This window comes from Jaminaea rosea, assembly GCF_003144245.1.
Source record: "Jaminaea rosea strain MCA 5214 unplaced genomic scaffold BDZ90scaffold_10, whole genome shotgun sequence".
Taxonomy (NCBI): Eukaryota; Fungi; Basidiomycota; class Exobasidiomycetes; order Microstromatales; genus Jaminaea; species Jaminaea rosea.
Window position 1 is genome coordinate 183,839 of NW_020289984.1, and position 16,988 is coordinate 200,826.

General features: G+C 56.7%; 9 protein-coding genes across 9 annotated transcripts; 5 read left to right on the top strand and 4 right to left on the bottom strand.

Moving 5' to 3' along the window:
• The first annotated feature begins 70 nt into the window (after nt 1-70).
• On the top strand, nt 71-2,493 carry BDZ90DRAFT_233088 (Arginase/deacetylase). Its single transcript, XM_025506501.1, has 2 exons — nt 71-823; nt 892-2,493. Exons 1-2 carry the CDS (start codon nt 105-107, stop codon nt 2,222-2,224), a joined length of 2,052 nt encoding a protein of 683 aa, XP_025361057.1. The 5' UTR covers nt 71-104; the 3' UTR covers nt 2,225-2,493.
• Nucleotides 2,271-3,594, bottom strand: BDZ90DRAFT_261261 (Metallo-dependent hydrolase; the record flags this gene model as incomplete). The annotated part of the gene is made up of 2 exons (XM_025508358.1): nt 2,271-3,262; nt 3,333-3,594. The coding sequence occupies 2 exons, from the start codon at nt 3,592-3,594 to the stop codon at nt 2,271-2,273; spliced, it is 1,254 nt and encodes a 417-aa protein (XP_025361058.1).
• Nucleotides 3,595-3,866: 272 nt separating this feature from the next.
• On the bottom strand, nt 3,867-6,094 carry BDZ90DRAFT_253822 (glycoside hydrolase; the record flags this gene model as incomplete). Its single annotated transcript, XM_025507805.1, has 3 exons — nt 5,622-6,094; nt 5,504-5,548; nt 3,867-5,435 (listed from the first exon to the last, which is right to left on the bottom strand). The coding sequence occupies exons 1-3, from the start codon at nt 5,745-5,747 to the stop codon at nt 3,867-3,869; spliced, it is 1,740 nt and encodes a 579-aa protein (XP_025361059.1). The 5' UTR covers nt 5,748-6,094.
• On the top strand, nt 6,021-7,410 carry BDZ90DRAFT_233089 (hypothetical protein). The gene has a single exon (XM_025506502.1). It carries the CDS (start codon nt 6,336-6,338, stop codon nt 7,359-7,361), a length of 1,026 nt encoding a protein of 341 aa, XP_025361060.1. The 5' UTR covers nt 6,021-6,335; the 3' UTR covers nt 7,362-7,410.
• Nucleotides 7,411-7,604: 194 nt separating this feature from the next.
• BDZ90DRAFT_280488 (P-loop containing nucleoside triphosphate hydrolase protein) lies at nt 7,605-11,800 on the top strand. Its single transcript, XM_025509288.1, has 4 exons — nt 7,605-8,232; nt 8,302-9,279; nt 9,365-9,793; nt 9,876-11,800. The coding sequence occupies exons 1-4, from the start codon at nt 7,673-7,675 to the stop codon at nt 11,674-11,676; spliced, it is 3,768 nt and encodes a 1,255-aa protein (XP_025361061.1). The 5' UTR covers nt 7,605-7,672; the 3' UTR covers nt 11,677-11,800.
• Nucleotides 11,731-14,084, bottom strand: BDZ90DRAFT_233091 (hypothetical protein). Its single transcript, XM_025506503.1, has 3 exons — nt 12,847-14,084; nt 12,247-12,758; nt 11,731-12,150 (listed from the first exon to the last, which is right to left on the bottom strand). The coding sequence occupies exons 1-3, from the start codon at nt 13,835-13,837 to the stop codon at nt 11,839-11,841; spliced, it is 1,815 nt and encodes a 604-aa protein (XP_025361062.1). The 5' UTR covers nt 13,838-14,084; the 3' UTR covers nt 11,731-11,838.
• Nucleotides 14,085-14,126: 42 nt separating this feature from the next.
• On the top strand, nt 14,127-15,136 carry BDZ90DRAFT_233093 (hypothetical protein). Its single transcript, XM_025506504.1, has 3 exons — nt 14,127-14,450; nt 14,518-14,550; nt 14,612-15,136. Exons 1-3 carry the CDS (start codon nt 14,321-14,323, stop codon nt 14,941-14,943), a joined length of 495 nt encoding a protein of 164 aa, XP_025361063.1. The 5' UTR covers nt 14,127-14,320; the 3' UTR covers nt 14,944-15,136.
• On the top strand, nt 15,133-15,759 carry BDZ90DRAFT_280491 (hypothetical protein; the record flags this gene model as incomplete). The annotated part of the gene is made up of 4 exons (XM_025509289.1): nt 15,133-15,193; nt 15,259-15,291; nt 15,363-15,628; nt 15,694-15,759. The coding sequence occupies 4 exons, from the start codon at nt 15,133-15,135 to the stop codon at nt 15,757-15,759; spliced, it is 426 nt and encodes a 141-aa protein (XP_025361064.1).
• On the bottom strand, nt 15,472-16,526 carry BDZ90DRAFT_39200 (hypothetical protein). The gene has a single exon (XM_025509548.1). It carries the CDS (start codon nt 16,361-16,363, stop codon nt 15,809-15,811), a length of 555 nt encoding a protein of 184 aa, XP_025361065.1. The 5' UTR covers nt 16,364-16,526; the 3' UTR covers nt 15,472-15,808.
• Nucleotides 16,527-16,988: the final 462 nt, after the last annotated feature.

Consider the following 16,988-nt stretch of genomic DNA (forward strand, 5'->3'; position numbering starts at 1 on the left):
GTCGTCGATCTAGCTGCAAGGTGGGGTCGCGCTGCCTGGTCGCTGCCTAGTGCTGCCCCGTGCTCCTTCCGCCCCTCATCGTCATTAATCCAGGCAATACCACGATGCAGTCGCCTCAGAGGCCTCTGGACCTGGCCACCATACCAGCCATCGTCGAGGAAGATGGCAATGGTCTGGATGCTGTCGAGGACTCGCCATCGTCGTCGTCATCATCATCGTCACCGCCTGCCTTTGCTCTAGCTACGGGACTTGTCTACTCGACGGTCATGATGCTCCACAGCTACCCAACGACGATCGTCAAGCCAAGCGACGATCATCCAGAAGCACCCGAACGAATATCGAGGGCATTCATCGTCCTCAAAGAGAATGGTTGCGTCAAACGGATGAAGAGGATACAACCCAGGGAGATTACTCGGGACGAAGTAGCGCTGGTCCATGACAAAGGCGTGTGGGAAGGCGTTTACCGATCCCAGTTCTACACTCGTTCGGATTTGGCCGAGATTACGGCCCTTTTCGGCGAGCGCTCTTCCCTCTACCTCAACGAGCATACCTTCCTCTCGGCAAGACTATCATGCGGAGGTGTCATGGAGCTTTGTGATGCAGTATGCTCTGGCAGAATACACAATGGCTTTGCAATCGTCCGTCCACCTGGCCACCATGCCGAGCCGGACAAATCAATGGGCTTCTGCCTCTTCAACAATGTAGCAGTCGCAGCGAGGTGGATCAGGCAAAGATATGGTGGCCAAGATGTCCCAAAGGAGCAGAGGGTCCGTAAGATACTCATCCTCGACTGGGACGTCCATCATGGCAATGGAACGCAGAGGTCAGTCCAGTCGTCGAGTTGACACCCTCTCGGCGTATCTGAACACCTTCCTTTTGCCGCACATACAGAGCATTCGAGGAAGACGACGATGTGCTCTACATTTCCCTTCACCGCTACGACGATGGAGAATTCTACCCCTGTGGCACATACGGCGCAAGCGCGTCAATGGGATCTGGCAAAGGTCGTGGCTTCAGCGTCAACATCCCTTGGCCGTGCGGTGACATGGGCGATGGCGAGTACATCTACGCCTTCCATCAGGTCGTCATGCCCATCGCAGCAGAATTCGGACCCGATCTCGTCATCATCTCGGCTGGGTTCGATGCTGCCATGGGTGATCCATTGGGCGGCTGTGATGTCACGCCAATTGGGTACGCTCAGATGACTTGGATGCTCATGGGATTGGCAAAGGGCAAGGTAGTGGTAGCCCTCGAAGGTGGATACAACATCGAGGCACTCGCCCTATCGGCTCTGGCTGTCACTCGCACGCTTCTGGGCGATCCAGTCCCTTCACACGAAAGCCTCGCCCCCGCCTGTACCGCAGCGGTCGACGTGTTGCGGCTAGTCAAGAGAGACGTAGCGCCCTATTGGAAGTGCATCGAATCCAACCCGCTCGATCCGCGCCCAGATATCGAAGACGGCCTTACTCGCTACTCTCTATCAGAGCTCCTCAAGGCGCACCGCCAACAGGAAATCGCCCGTCACTTCCAACTCTCGGAGCTACCTGCTGGTGATCGCAAGTGGGACTCTCATGCCCTCTGCTCGAGCGACCTCATGGACACACCGCGCACCGTCGTCCTCTTTGCGCACGACATGGGCAGCCTACGCGCAGGCAATGAGCGACCCAATCTGGCACTCATACCCGAGTCAGAGGGAGCCTACATCATCGACTCGTCCAAGGTAGTCCTCGATTGGATTCAGCAACGTAGATTCGGTATCGTCGATGTCAACCTGTACTCCGGCTCATTGCACGGAGCAGACGCGACCGACTTCCTCGAGTTCATCTGGGACACGTATCTCGACCTCTGCCCTGCGACGGACATCGTCCTTTTCGCCCATGCAGGGGCAGCCAAGTCGGTCCTTTCTCTGATCTCTTCACGCCGTCTCGACAAGGACTCGCGTGTCATATCCACGTGCTTGACAATGGGCCATGAAGCCGTGCCAATGGTGCCCAAAGACGAGGTGGATCTACGCAAGTGGTACATCAAGAACGGAAGAGTCTTCCTACCTGAGACGCATTCGTGGTGGTCGCAGGATGATGACAAGAGGAGGAAGATGAAGAGGGCAGGCAAAGTTGTATCCGTCGCTGAGAGGAGACCCATTCAGGTGCTTACGGCTGCCTTGGGTGAGGTCGCGGCGTTTGTTGATGCGAGGCTAGCAGCGAAACAAGAGATAGTTGCGTGAGGAAGAAAGTGGCGACGCTGCTCTGCGCTGTACTTGTACGATATCATCATCTCAAGCATTTCATCTGCTTCCACCAGTTGGCTTCGAACTTCCTAATCGTCTTGTGCGATGCCTCTTCCAGCTCATCGTCGTCTCCATCGTTCTCCATATCGACATCTCCTCTTCTTTGAGCAAGACTTCGATCGAAACGCTCCCAATTGTGCGCTATTAACTTCGCCGCCTCGTTCACGTCTCCACCATCATTACATGCTCCAGGCTCCTCCCTCAACACGTACGGCGTCGCCATCTTCAACATCTCGTAGTTGCGCTCTGCGAGGTCTCCCGCCGTGTGCCAGTCAGACTCGATGAGGAGCCTCGTAGGCGGAACAACGCTAAGCTGCGATGCCAGACTCTTCTGCCTCAAGTTGATGGTAACGGAGAAGCTCACAAAGACGTTGGGATGCGTGCGAAGGATGGCGGAGATCATCTCTTCGCTGAGCGTGCAAGAGTGCAAGTCGAGACAGATGTCCCGAAAGGCTCGACCATTGGCACCATTGTAAACACGACAGCTCTCTTTGAGAAGCTGTATGGTAGCCTCGGGCGCTCGCACGCTGTGAAAGGAGACGCTGCGCCCCAAGTCGACGGCGACGCCGATCTGGGCGAGGACGACCTTGAGCTGATGCTCAATGGGGACGGAGAGGGTCGTAAGGCGTTTGCCGCGCAGGGCGAGGGTATGTTCGTTGATTGGCGGTTGTGAATCTAGCAAACCTTGCTCTGATGGTTGGTCCTGAACGACATGCTTTGCTGCTGGAATGCGAAAGGCCCGATCGAGGCCTACTTCGCCCAATAGCGCAGAAGGAAACTCCTCGAGGTGGGTCCGAAGCTCGGACAGGATCGCCTTGAGGGAGCGTGGCGGAGGTAGATGAGGGAGAAGGGCCTCTAACTCTTCCTTTGCCTGTAATGTTGATCTCGAGTCGATGAGGAGCGAGCGATAATGGTCCTCACGCGATGTGACCTCGTCATCGAGGGAAATTGTGTGACTATACCACGGGTGGTAGCCTGATGCGGCAACGGGCATGGTCAGCATACGAGCCCCAGCTCAATGGGAGACCTCCTGGGACGAGCTCACCAAAGCATGGTCGCAAGTCCATGCTGCTCTCTTTGCTACTCCCCTCGGCCTGCAGTCTCCTCACCTCCAACGCCAAGTTGCGAACTAGTTCCTGATCACCGCTACAGCTGCTCATGGCGCAGACTCTGCCCAGCGGCACCTCGCAGAGCCTCTGAGCCAGGTCCTGCAGTCCTTGCTCGTCTCCTGCCCTCAACCTCGGGTCATCGGTGGGGTGAGCGTGAGCATCGGTCAACAAAGACGCGATGTTGGCGTCAAAGGTCATTGAGCGGATTAACGAGAGGACACCTTCATCGCCGAGAATCGAGGAGCGCTCGAGCCAACTTGGAGACGAACTGGCCTCCACTCCACTTTGAGAGCACCAGACGCAGCGCAGACGACATGCAGACCAGCAATGCCACAGACTCGCTCGCACCTTCGCCCCCGTCGAATGCGACGATGCACGACAGATCCACGGTGGTATTGTATTGACAAGGTGATGGAGAACGACGCCCACTTTAGATACTATGTACAGTACAGCACGTCTAGATGAGAAGGCTAAGCATTGAGGATGAGAGTCGTCAGCCCCGAGCTGAATTTGAACGTCCCCCTCCTGCCATCAACGCTGATCATGGCCGTCCGCCTCGAGCAGTCATTCTGCACAACCATCCCGATGCGCTTCTGACTCGATGTAGCCAAATTGGTCCCGTTCCAGGGCGCCGCAAAGGTGGAGATGCCGCTCAAGCAACCCAAGCCTGCCGTACCCAGCGATGGCATCTGCGTCCCCGCATCTGCAGCAACGCGGTACGCAGCACCGCCGCCAAGCCGAGTGAGGTTGGCCGTAGCTGCTGCGAAATGGTAAGTGACGATAAATTGCGCATTGCCCGCCCACATGGCCGGATCCATAAAGTTGTTGGGCGACGTGAGGGTAAAAGCTCCCTGGCAATTCTCGCACGGTGCATTCTCAATGTATGGCTTCGACTTTTTGTCGAGCACGATGTTCCACGCCATGAAGGAGCGAACGCCGCGGTTGATCGTCGGGAATAAGAAGTTGCTCAGCCAATACTTGGTCGACCACCACTGGTTGTCACTGTCGTCGGTCGTGGTGCACTCGGTCAAGTGGGCCTCATGGCTCATCCCGGCCGTCGCGGCGTTGAAATCATCGAGCTGACTTGCATTGCCATTGTAGCAATGCCAAGCTACTCCGTCGCTCGTGTTGGCCTTGATGGCGTCAACGGCACGAGACCAACCGCTGAAATTGTCGTCATGGACGAAGATCTTGGGGTGGTAGCCCATGGTGGCAAGCTGAGTACGCAAGGAGGCAGCTACGGCCGCCTCGCTCGAGGCAGACAGCCAGCTTGATGGATAAGTCTCTGTGCCTCTAGTCGGCTCATTCTGTATCGTGAGCGACGTCGCCGTCACTCCGGCGCGGACCAGCGCCTGATAGCTCTTGGCAAGGTATTCGGCATACAAGGGCTCCTGGCCATACAGAAGCTGACCACCATTCGTATTGTTGGATGTCTTCATCCAGGCCGGCGGCGTCCAAGTCGAAAGCATAATCTTGAGATCTGGCCGACGATTGACGGCGTCCTGGAGGACGGGCAAAATGTAGGCACGGGTGTCCTGGATGGTAAAGTTGGCGAGCGACGAGTTACCGCCGGTGATGGTGGCATTGGTATCGGCAAAGGTGTAGATTCCCTGCGCAGAGTAGTCGCTCGATCCAATGGGAACACGAATGGAGCTGAATCCAGTGCGGTTATTGAAAAAGTAATCCATGACTGCCTCGTAGTTGGTGGCGTTGCTCTGCTTGAGCTGAAAGAGAAGCCAGCACGAGCTGTCGGTAAACGCGGCGCCAAAGCCGTCCATGGGTTGCGCAACGGCCGAGGTATTGACGACAATGTCGACCCCATTGAGGTCACTGGTGGTAGCGTCGAGGTCAACGCCACCATCATCTGACCATGAGAAGACTTTGGGCTTATAGCTGTCGCTGCTCGTGTAGAAGGAGCCCGCCTCCCGCATCCCTTCGGCGTCAGTAGCTAAGCCCATCGACGGCAACTTGAGAGGCTTGTGCTGATGACCATCGTTGGGGACACGGTTCTTGATGCCGTAGTAGGCGCCGAGCACGGCCTGCGACAGAGGATTAGCGTGTCAGACTGAAGGCTCCAAAAGGTTTGCTAGCTAGCGCCTTTACTCACCGCCGCGACGACCGCCGCAACGAGGAGAAATGTCCATATCAGCGGCTAGAGGCGTGAGAGTCAGTCAGTGACGAGAGTTCTATGGCTCAATTAGCGGCACAGTCTTCTATGGACTCACCGCCGGTCTTCGCCACCAAGGCTTCGGCCGTCTCTGATAATCGGAGGCGGCCCGCTTTGGCAGCTCAGGTGTGGCGTTGCCGGACGACAGAGCATGCTTGCTCTCGGAATAGCTCCTGTACGACATAGCTGCTGCCTGGAAGAGTCGCCGGCAATGACGAGGACGAAAGGGTATCTGTGCGAGATGAAGTGGACACTAGGGAGAGGTTCGTGCCCGCGATTAGCTTGGGTCGAGAGCACGAGCACGGTGTCCATGACGGCCTCTGAGATAATTCTCCGCCAAGGCTCATGGCTGGATCTAGGCGCTGCAGTGCTCCTTCGCTGCGCTGCGAAACGACGCCCTGCAGCCACACGCAAAATGCAGGACCCTCTTAGACCCCGATCGATTGACCTTTCCGCCCTACCACGTCTGAAAAAGAACCACCTGACTTTGCCATTGGGTGTCGTTGAGGACTGAGACGACGAGCTTCGGAGCGAAAGTGGTGTCGCAGAGAAAGTCATCTAGCTCGCGCTCAAGGAAGATGCGTGACGAGGGCGCCGAGACACATGGTATGCGGGGATGTAGTCTTCCAGTGTCTTGATTGGCTCGGCAACGTGCCAACGTGGGGACAGGGGTAGGGTACAGCTTTGACGCCCTCAGCAGTGGCATCGAGATCGGGATGGTCAGTCCTGACTGACTCCTTACCCAAGTTCGCCGCTTTACTCACGGCATACCATGCTAGCTTCTCTCACCAACCTTTGGTCCTCCAATGCGCCTGAGAAGAGCAAGGCCGACGATGAGTCTAACGCTCAGAAGGTCGTCATTCCGGCTCGACGCTCCTCAATGGCCGTCGAGACACGCGTCGATGAGCGCGGACGCAGGCTAGGCTTGGAAGATCCGGATGAGCCCGCACTCAAGGACGATCCGGCCATCTTTGTCAAAGTGCCCAAAGCCCAGGCCAAGCGAGTGACGGTAGGAGGCAAGCGAGCAGCACCAGAGACCAAGGTGGCAACGTCCCTTGTACCCTCGGAGGGCAAAGACTACATTGATCCTCGCGTCTACGGCGGTACCAGCCTGGACTCTTCCGCTGGCTTGGGGGAGCCGCTCAACGTCATCGTCTCAGCACTTTCCTCGCCAGAGGTGCTGACGCGGAAGGGCCTCCAGTCTTACTTTCGCTCCCTTGACTTTGACTTTGAGTGCTTTGGTCTGCACTCTGGCACCCCACAGACGGCTTTTCTCGATCTCAGAGGCCCAATTGATCAGAACTTTCTCTATCGCGAAGTGTACACGCCCCTGGATCACCTCTTTGGCACCTGCATCGAGTCGCTAAAGGGCGGCAACCACATTCGGGCATGGCAGCAGCAAGGGACGGGGGCTTGGTTCCTGGCCTTGTCAAAGGAGAAGGATGTGACGAGTCACCACGACGTCGTCCCCGATGGCTACAATATTGGGCGAGACGAGTTTGTCAAGAAGTCGCAGTCGGAACCGAACGGCCATACGTCCTTCTTTGGCAAGCATTATCGCACGACTGTCCGCTACGTTGAAGGCCTCCTGCCAGTCGGAGCACAGGGCATCAATCACGACATTGCCATCGATGGCAGGACGGCTGTGGTGACGGTCGAGCTGTTGAATGGCAAGTCAAAGAGTACATCGAATGCGAAGGTAGCGAAGGCGGGTACGACGCCAGGGAAGCGACGTGTATTGAAGGTCCTACTGTCAAAGCGTCGTGAAGGCGGTCTGAATGTAGCCACTGCTGCGTAGTAGCAATAGCTTGCTTAGTACAATGAGATACCCGTGACGTTCGACTTTTCTTATGCGTGATGAGGGGTGGCAGAGTCAAGTCAAGTGCCCTTTGTTCCACGCCTCTTTCTCGCCCGCAGGCCCGCACGCCCACACGCCCCACACGCCCTGGAGGGCGACGCGTCCGCTCCGCTCTTGGTCCGCCTTCCGCCGTGGTGTGCCTTGGAGACGGAGGGTGCATTCAATCAATCAATCTTCTGCCCCTCCTTATCACTCCCACCAACACCGCGCTCGCACTGCTTGATTCGTCCTGACACTCGCTGTTCATCGCTATGAGTGCCTCTAGGGCCTCTGCGAGCGGGTCTAGGAATAAGCCTCTGCCATCTCAGACGAATGGAGTGGCCGCCGCTGCATCCAATGGCCGGCGATCGCGTAGCTCAGCAACCCGCCAGCGAGGCAACAATGACGAGGGCAGCGGCCTCGATGGCGATGCCGACGGAGAGAATGACCCAGCTGCCGCTCGTCAGCGCAAGCGTCTGCGACAAATCAAGCACGAGGCCATGGATGGCGCTGCTGCGGCAGCTCGCGGTCCAATGGGCGATAGCCAGACGCAGCCAGAGGCAGAGGCATCTACATCGACGGCGCGTACCTCGTCTTTGACGCCCCCGCCCAGCATGCCAACTGCTTCCGACGCAGGATCAACAGCACTCGCGGAGATCAAGAGAGAGGAGCAGATGCTCAACAGCCACAGTCAGGCGGGCCCGAGCCAGGCCACGGATGGCGAGGACGAGGAGATTGAGGCAGGGCCGAGCAGCGGTAGGCAAACACAGCCGGAGACGGCAGCAGCAGCATTTCAGTCAGACGAGAATGCCATAGAGAGGGATGCGGATGGGTGAGTAGGAACAATCTGGCCCTGTGAGCTCTTACCGGTCGTGCTGATGACCCTTGTCCTTGGCCCCAGTTTCATACCCGGATCCATCGTTCGCGTCAAACTCGAGAACTTCCTCACATACGACAGCGTCGAGTTTGCCCCAGGTCCACACCTCAACATGATTATCGGTCCCAATGGGACAGGCAAGAGTGCTATTGTCTGCGCAATCGCTCTCGGCTTGGGTTGGAAACCCGCGACTCTGGGGCGAGCCAAGGACGTGGCAGCCTTTGTCAAGCAAGGGCAGGAGGACGGCTTCACAGAGATCGAGCTTAAGGGACCCATCGGGGAGCGCAACACCGTAATCAAGCGCATTATTCATCGCAAGAACAACCAAAACGAGTATCGCCTCAACGGCAAAAAGGCTACCAGCAATGAGATCAAGGAAGCCGTCCAGCACTTTGATATCGACGTTGGCAACCTCTGCTGCTTCCTGCCCCAAGACAAGGTGGCAGAGTTTGCCCGGATGGATCCGTCGCGCCTCCTCATCGAAACGGAAAAGGCAGCAGGTGATGGCAATCTCGAGCATTGGCACGAGAAGCTCGTAGGCTACGGCGCGGAGGTCCGAGACCTCGAGGGCAAGCTGCAGGAAGAGAGGGACGAACAGCAGAACCTCGAGCAGAGGAATGAGGTACTCAGTCGTGACGTGGACCGTTTTGAGGAGAAGCGCCGTCTGGAGGATGAGGTTGCTCTGCTGGAGGTGCGATTGCCCTTTGCAGAGTACACCCGAGCCAGAACAGCGTACAGCAAGGCAAGGGACGCTAAGATCGAGCGCAAAGCAGATTTGAACGCCCTCAGGCAGGCAAACCAACCTCTTGAGCGCAAGGTGGACGATATGAAGGAGGAGCAGCGCAAGTTGGAAAGTCGCAAGCAACGATGGGAAGAGAAGGTCAAGAAGCTCGACCGCGAGATCATGAAGCATGTCAAGACCGTCGACGAGCTTGACACCGATATGACAGACCTATACGGTTCCATGGAGAACATGAAGTCTCGAGAGAAGATGCACCAAAGGTTGGTAAGCGAGAGCGTCAGAGGAGAGCGACGACACGTACTGACTGCGCCGAAACGATCATTTCCCCATTACTCTCGTACGCAGCCTCATCGCCAAGCTTAAGCAAGAGATCGCCACACTCGAAGCCATCATTGGCCAGCAACCACAACAAGCAGACACTTCCGACGTCGATCAGGCCTTGCGCCAGACTCGCGCATCGATGAGACAGATTGAAGAGCGACAGAGGGCAATTCAGGAGCGCATCGAGGATATTGGCATCGAGAATCATTCGCTGCATAGCACCAAGGACGAGACGCTTCGCAAGCTGCAAAGACTCGACGACGCCCGAGGCCGCAAGATTCAGATGCTGCGCACCGCCGATGCTCACGCCGTCAAGGCCATCGAGTGGCTGCGAGCCAATCAGAATCTCTTCCAGCAAAAGGTCTACGAGCCTGTCATGCTCGAGGTCTCCGTCAAGGACAGTAGGGCTACTGCCCATGTCGAGTCGTGCATCAACTGGCAGCAGATGAGGACGTGAGTACGCACCGGCCTATAAAGACAACCGGGCAGCAAACCTGATGCTGATGCTCTCTAACCCTTTCCTTCGGACCCTCAGCTTCGTCTGCCAGACTCGAGCTGACTATGATCTGTTCACTCGCGAGCTCGTGGACAAGCATAAGCTCAAGCTCAACGTCTCTGAGCTGGAAGGCGCACGCTCCACCCGGCAGATGGAGGCGCAAAGGCCATTTCAGATTGACGACATTCGACGAATGGGATTCGACGACTTCGTCTGCAACCTCGTCGAGGCTCCTGAGCCTGTGATGCAGTTTCTCTACTCGTCCTGCAACGTCCACACTATACCCGTCGCCTTTGGCGATACTGTGAATCTGGAGCAAGCCGAGTCCACGAAGCAGCTCCGCCGCTACATTGCCAACGGCGCCAATCACACAATCCAATACTCGGAGTACGGCAACCGCCTGCCGCAGACGATGTCGCGCGACCTCAATGCTCCTCGTACCCTGACGCAGACTGCCAACCAGGCTGAGAAGAAGCGGCTCGAGCAAGTCATGAAGGACGTTGCCGAGAAGCTCAGCGAGACAGAAAGCAAAGTTGGCGAGCTTCAAGGTGATCTGGCTCGTGAGAAGGAGGCTATGGCAGAGGAAAAGGCCAAAAAGGAAGACCTCGAGCGCCAAAGGCAAGACGCTCTTCGAGCTCTTCACGAATGGGAGAGGGCCAAGGTCGATGCTGATCAGAAGCGCAAGAGACTCGACATGGAGCTCAGGAAGCCGTCGGCGCAGCAAGAGCGTCAGCGCATTGCCAAGCAGTTGGAGAGCAAGACGCTCAAGCGCCTCGAGGCAGTCTCGACGCTGCATGGCATTGTCGTCGACCAAGTTCAGCTCAGGGCCGAGGTCGACGTCGCCCTCCTCGCCGAGCTCCAGCACGCTTCCAACTACAGTGCCTGGAAAAGCTACCTCCATACCAAGGACAATGACTTCATCGAAGCAGAGAATCGCTACAAAGACGCAAGCCTCGCCTTGGAGCAGGCGAAAAAGGCATGCGACAAGCATCGTGAATCTGCTCAAGCTAGGTTGGACCTTCTGCCGCAAGAGGTCAAAGACCGCTTCGAGGAGGAGCAACAGCAAGAGGCTGACCGCAACGAGCCCGCAATGGACATTGGCCAGATTCAGTCGCAGCTGTTCGAGAAGAGGGCTGCTCTGGAGCTCGCGCAGGGAGTTTCGCCTGCAGTCGTAGAGGCTTACAAGAAGCGCGCCGCTCAGATCAAGTCGCTCGACGAGTCCATTATCATCAAAGAGCGCGATCTCGTCAAGAAGATGACCAAGCTGGAGAAGATCAAAGAGAAGTGGTATCCCGAGCTCGACAGGCTTGTCAAACAGGTCAGCGAAAAGTTCTCCGCAGCCTTTGACCGTATCGGCTGCGCGGGAGAGGTACGTCTCTCGGAAGCTGATGATCATCACTACGAGAAATGGGGCATCGACATCCTCGTCAAATTCCGCGACTCAGAGAATCTCCAGCTACTCACGGGTCAGCGTCAGTCTGGAGGGGAACGCTCCCTGTCCACGATACTCTACCTCATGTCTCTGACCGAGCTCTACCGTTGCCCCTTCTCTCTCGTCGACGAGATCAACCAAGGGATGGACCAGAGGGCCGAGCGTGCTGTTCACGATCAGATGGTCGAGGTGACATGCCGTAGCTCGGCGGGGCAGTACTTCCTCATTACACCGAAGCTGCTGACTGAGCTGAGGTACCACGAAAGGATGAAAGTGCTCATCATCAACAATGGCGAGTGGATGCCCGAGAAGTTGAGTCTCGCACGATACGCCAAGCTAGCGACCGGAGGAATGGCAGGTGGGGCAGCTACGGCCAGTGGCTCGTCGGGCAGGGCCATTGTGGTCTGAGCAGACAAGCGGTTCGAGAGCTTTCCGCATACGAGAGTTGTTGTTCATCATTATCGTCATCTTCATTGTATCTCTTTCGATATCTCTAATCAGTCATCAAATCCTGAAGTCGCGCTGCAAGCGCTATCTCTCAATGCGAGAGGCGTGAAGGGCATCTCATTGCTACAAATCGCTGCTCTTCCTCCGGCAGTACTCTCGCACCACGAGCGACACAATGAATTCAGCGAGCAGCACAGAAGCTAGGATGGCCAGCGTGCCTGTGAGAGCCTGGTCAGATGGAGGTCCGCCGTACGCGATGAAGACGGCTTGGATGGCTGGAAGGACGACGGCAAAGCCGAGGCGGAATATCCAGCCCAGCTTGTCGCGACGTCGAGGCCTCGGACTGTCAGTGGCACGGGTCCTAAGGCCGCGAAGGATCTTGACGATGGCATCTGCGGCAAGAAAGATTGCGCAGGCTCCGTAGAGAAACTTAGTCTGCCGGGTGAGAGATAGAGTGAGGAAAGGACGGGGAATCAATCAGTTGGAAACGCGTCCCATCATGCTACTCGCGCCTCGCCGCCACCGACTCACCTGCAAAAGATTTTGCTCGATCCACGAATTGAGCGATGACGAGTTCTGCTGCGAGATGGCTTGGGACAAGCCATCCCATTTCGACAGCACCAGTCTTAGCGGCGGGTCAAGGGATATGGACGCCATCTCCTTTGCGGCGCTTCTGAGGCCAGCTGCCTGCCCTGCGCTGGGTATTTGACTGCCGAGAGTCTCTTCTATGATGGTGAACATCGACAGCACGACTTCGTGCGCCCTGGCACTGCCGTGCGCCGGCATGGTCTCGTTTCGACCGTCGATGATGGCGTACAGGTCGTAGTAATCTAACTCGTTCCACGGCGGGTAGTCTGGCAGCCATTTGCGCGGGTTGTCGAAAAGCTCCTCGATGGCGCGCATAGCATTGAGGAAACCGACAACCTTCTTCAGACCAACGACGGTGACCAAACTGGCCAGATGTAGGATGAGGTGCATGTAGCTCCAGCTGAGCCCAGCGAGGGGAGGAAGGTCGAGCTCTCGCGAGGCGTCGGAGAAGTAGGCTGGCCATTGGATTAGGGGGCATCAGGGACCGCTGATGAGTAAAGCATCGATGCAGTCTGTCTCTTCTCGCAAGCGTCGCACACTCACCGTAGAACTGCATCAGTAAGGTAATGACAGAGCTCAAGGTCTGTAAGATACTACCCCGAGCCCATCCGCCAGCAGGACTTCCATCCCCACCCCACTGGTGAGCACCAATACTGAAGCCGTTGAGGACATCGCCCAGAGAATTGAAACCTTCGCCCAAGATAATTAGCCCAAATGTCGCCATTCTTTCCGCAAGGATCGTGTCACCTAGTGGCCCGAAGCGAAGCGTAAGCTCCGTATAGCTTTGGGCGACGACTTCGAGCAAAATTGCCAGACCCCACATGACACCCTGCTGCCAGACGACACCAAAGTTGTCGTCGAAGAGGCGGCTGACGCCCCACATGATTGCAGAAATGGTGCTTGCGGCTACTATGACGCAGGTGCCTAGCCGCATCTGCGGATCGCAGCGCAATGAGGGATCCAGTGACCAGACGAGTGCGAAGTCGAGGATGAGGCAGACTCTAGTCAGGGCGTAGAGGAGCGTCGCCGTGGCAAAGCCAGACCGAGTGAACTCAGAAGGCACCGTCGTGAATCCCAGCCAGACGCAGAGGAGCACGAAGCGGAGGACGCCTTGCGCTACGCTCCTCAAGCGACCCGTACGCTGGCGGTAGCGTACGTCAAAGAGGGTTTGGGTGAACCAGGCCCACCACAGTATTGCGAAGAAGGCTGCAAAAGCGGCAATCTGCCTAGCCCGATCGAAGCTCATCGAGGCTGAGTATACGTTGAGAACGGCGGCAAAGAGGAGGTCGAACAGCAGATCCTCAAAGGTCGGCAGCTGAAATGACGTCGCAGGTCTGGGCGTAGAGTCGATCGATACGCGCGGAGGGCTTGTGCTGCGTGTGTCCCATGCCTCCTCTTTGCCGTCTTGTCGGTCCACTCTGTTGAGGAGCATGATAGCATCCGTGGTCGACTCGGGACGCTTGTGTACATCAAGAAATCCATGGGAGGCTTCCTTTCCCAGCGAAGTGGATCCTTCGGCCGCCAGCATGGACATCTTAGAAGTGTCGGTGGTAGCATGACAAGAGAAAAGGGATATCGATGAGCAATTGGGGACCTACTGAGCGCTTGCCAGGGCTTGCTACGACTTGCTGCAGCATAGCATTGCCTGACGCCTCTCGGTGTGTTGCGCCTCATTTTCGTGCGATTTTGTGCTTGCCGCCGGTCCTCGTCTGCTCTTTGCCATCTGCCAGAGCCGAAACGGACCAGCCTGCCGGAACCACCATTCTTGTTCCGGACTATCGTCATTCACGACCTTCGTGTCTTGAGATGTTTGGGCAGGATCAGATGGTTGCCTGAATTCCTGGCCCAGATAGACCAGCTTCAAAGCGCCGACTATCTATTCCGTGATTGTCCTTTTTGCCGTCGCTGTGATACCGTCCCCGGCTTCGCCGTCTGCCCAGGATCATTTCCGGGCGTATATCTCCCTTCAACAGGCTCTCGTCCTGACGAGCGCTCAACGCGGGGCTGAGATCGATCGATGACTCGGCCAGAAGAGCCTCTCATCCCTCTTTGCCACTCTCTCTCATCTGCGCTGACCATGCTCGCTCTCGCCATGTTGATCGCTTTTGCTGCGCTTGGCGCTCGTATGACCGATGCAGTCGGCAATGGTAAGCGACGAGTAAGTCAAGCTCCAATCGGGGCCTCATCTTACCCTGTTATTCTGTTCTGCCCCAGGCGGCGAGTGCCAACGACTCATCGACGGCCATTGTCAGTCCAGATTTGCGTTGCTAAGGCCTTCATACGCTCACACATCAGCCCGCTACCGCAGGCATCTACAGCCCGCCGGCCAGCAAAATGACACAGCCCATGGCAGTTGACCTGTCCCGAGGCAAGATACTCCTCAAGACTACAGGCGGTGGTGGTAGCCAGACTTATCTGCTTGATGATCACAGCGACGGATTCATTGTGGTCCATTGTCTCGGGGACGCTAAAGACCAAGCTCTAGAGTTCAGCTTCGATGGCAGTCAGGCGTTTGTCGTCGGGCCGATGACAGATGGGAAAGCGTATGCTTCATTCTCAAATAATCCACGGAAGGTCGGCAAGGGAGCTGAGCAGGGTAGCATGACCAAGGGGGTCGATATCATCGTCGGATGCGAGTAGCTAGCAGAAGGTGGCACTCTCCGTACCCTGTCGCCCACGCTCGTAGCGGGTACAAACGGGTACAAAACAATCAAAGCCAATAAGCGACCGCTGCTGACGAGAAGCTGATGATCGGCCAACGCTTGCCATTGACCTGAATGCGATCTCCAGTGTGTCTTCTTACAGTTCTTACAAACTACAATATCTAACATGCTCCTGGCAATCAGCACGTCCTTTATCACACTTGCCTTCGTTCGCCCTGTCCTCAGTCGTGAGTACGCGAGGCACAGGTGCAACGCCTCAGAATGCTGACACGTCGACTCGATGACGGTGCAGAGGGCGAGTGTCAGCGCTTAGTTGATAAACATTGTCAGTCGTAGCCCACTTTCATTAAGTCCAGCAGGTGCTTGCGCTCGCGCTCACGGCTCATTCATCCACAGGCATCTACGGTCCCGACTTCTCGCATCTAGTCGAGCCGATGTTCGTCAATACCACGCGCGGCGAAGTCCTTCGCGAGAGTCGTGGCGGTGGCGGCTCGCAGACTTTCCTCCTCGACGATCACAGCGACGGCTTCATCGCAGTGCATTGTCTCGGCGTTGATAAGGACGAGTCTCTCGAGTTCAGCTTTGACGGCAATCTGTCTTTCGTTGTGGGCCCCACTGTAGAGGGAAAGGCATGGGCATCTTTTTCGAACAACCCGAGGAAGGTGAGAAGCGGTCAGGCGCAGCATCGAACGAGAAGTCCGGCTAACCATGAGTGCACGCGAGGCAGGTTGGCAAAGGTCAAGAACAAGGCAGCAGGACGAAGGGAGTTGACCTCTTTGTCGGATGTTATTAGACCAGTGAGATCGGCGCAATGGTATGATCAGACTCGCGTCGGGTTTCTTTCAGTGAAAGCGTCTGTAATGATCCAGCGAGACGTAAATCTGCCTTTGATCGGTGCTTTGCGGCTCGGTAATCGTGGCGAATCCCTTAGCTTGCGGGCCGCATCCGCAGACGCGGCTGCATCCATGCGCTACGGCCCGTCCTTGAGGCCGCTGCCAGATCGGCGGCACCATAGGTACTGTACCAAGCGTGCGAGGATTTGCTTGCAAATGATGGTAGCGTCCAAGAAGGACCGCTTGTCGGTGATCACTTCCAGTAACTTTCGGGGCCTTCAGCAGACCGCGGTGCACGGCAGCGGTACGAAGATGGCCGCAACGAGGCGGCTTTGCGACGGTGGAGTGACCACTGATGGCCGGTCTTACCATCGATGAGGACTCTTTCCTCATCGTGTCCGCTCGATATAAAAGCAGAATGCTCCGTTGCCTCGCCCTCTTCCGAGCGACCATCTCACCTTCAAACATGTCGGTTACCGCCAAAGTGTCCTTCTTCATTCTCTTCAACACCGTCATGGCCTCGGGCGTAGCTGCAAATCTAAGTGAGCTACACATCGCAATCATACTCTACGCGACGTAATGCTCACCTCAGTCCATCCTTTAGATCCTCTTTGCAACGGCGACAAAACGGTCCACTGTGAGTGGAAGCCTTCTACGGAGATAGGCGGTCTTCGCCGCTGACTTTTACTCGGCCACCTAACCGACCCCTAGGCATTCGCTCCCCTAATAGCGCTCAGTTGGTCGGTTCGCCTTTTGTGCACCTTGACTCGGGGTCCCTCCTAGGACAAGAGGTCGACGCGGTCGGCGTGCACACCTGGGCCGTCTCCAACACAGCGGCAGTCAGGTTGACCTTCCGCTGTGGGAATTCTGGGCATAGCCAGACGTTCAATATGGGCTTGACTCCGACGGGTGGGGTGCTCTTTGGGCCTCAGGTGGAGGGTAGCGCAAGTGTTTACTTCAATGACAATCCGGGTCAAAAGGTGAGCAGGCTGGAAGCATTGGCTGAGTACGCGAAAGATCATACTCCATTCTTCGCTCACAGGCCACTCGCGGCAAGGAGATCCAATCGAGCACGCCGGGCGTTGATGTCACGGGCAGTTGTTAACTGTGGGCAAGCTTGGTTGCTGTCCTCACGCCGAGGCGTATTTCCGGCTACAAAATAATCACTCCTTCGCTCTTGCCCACGTTC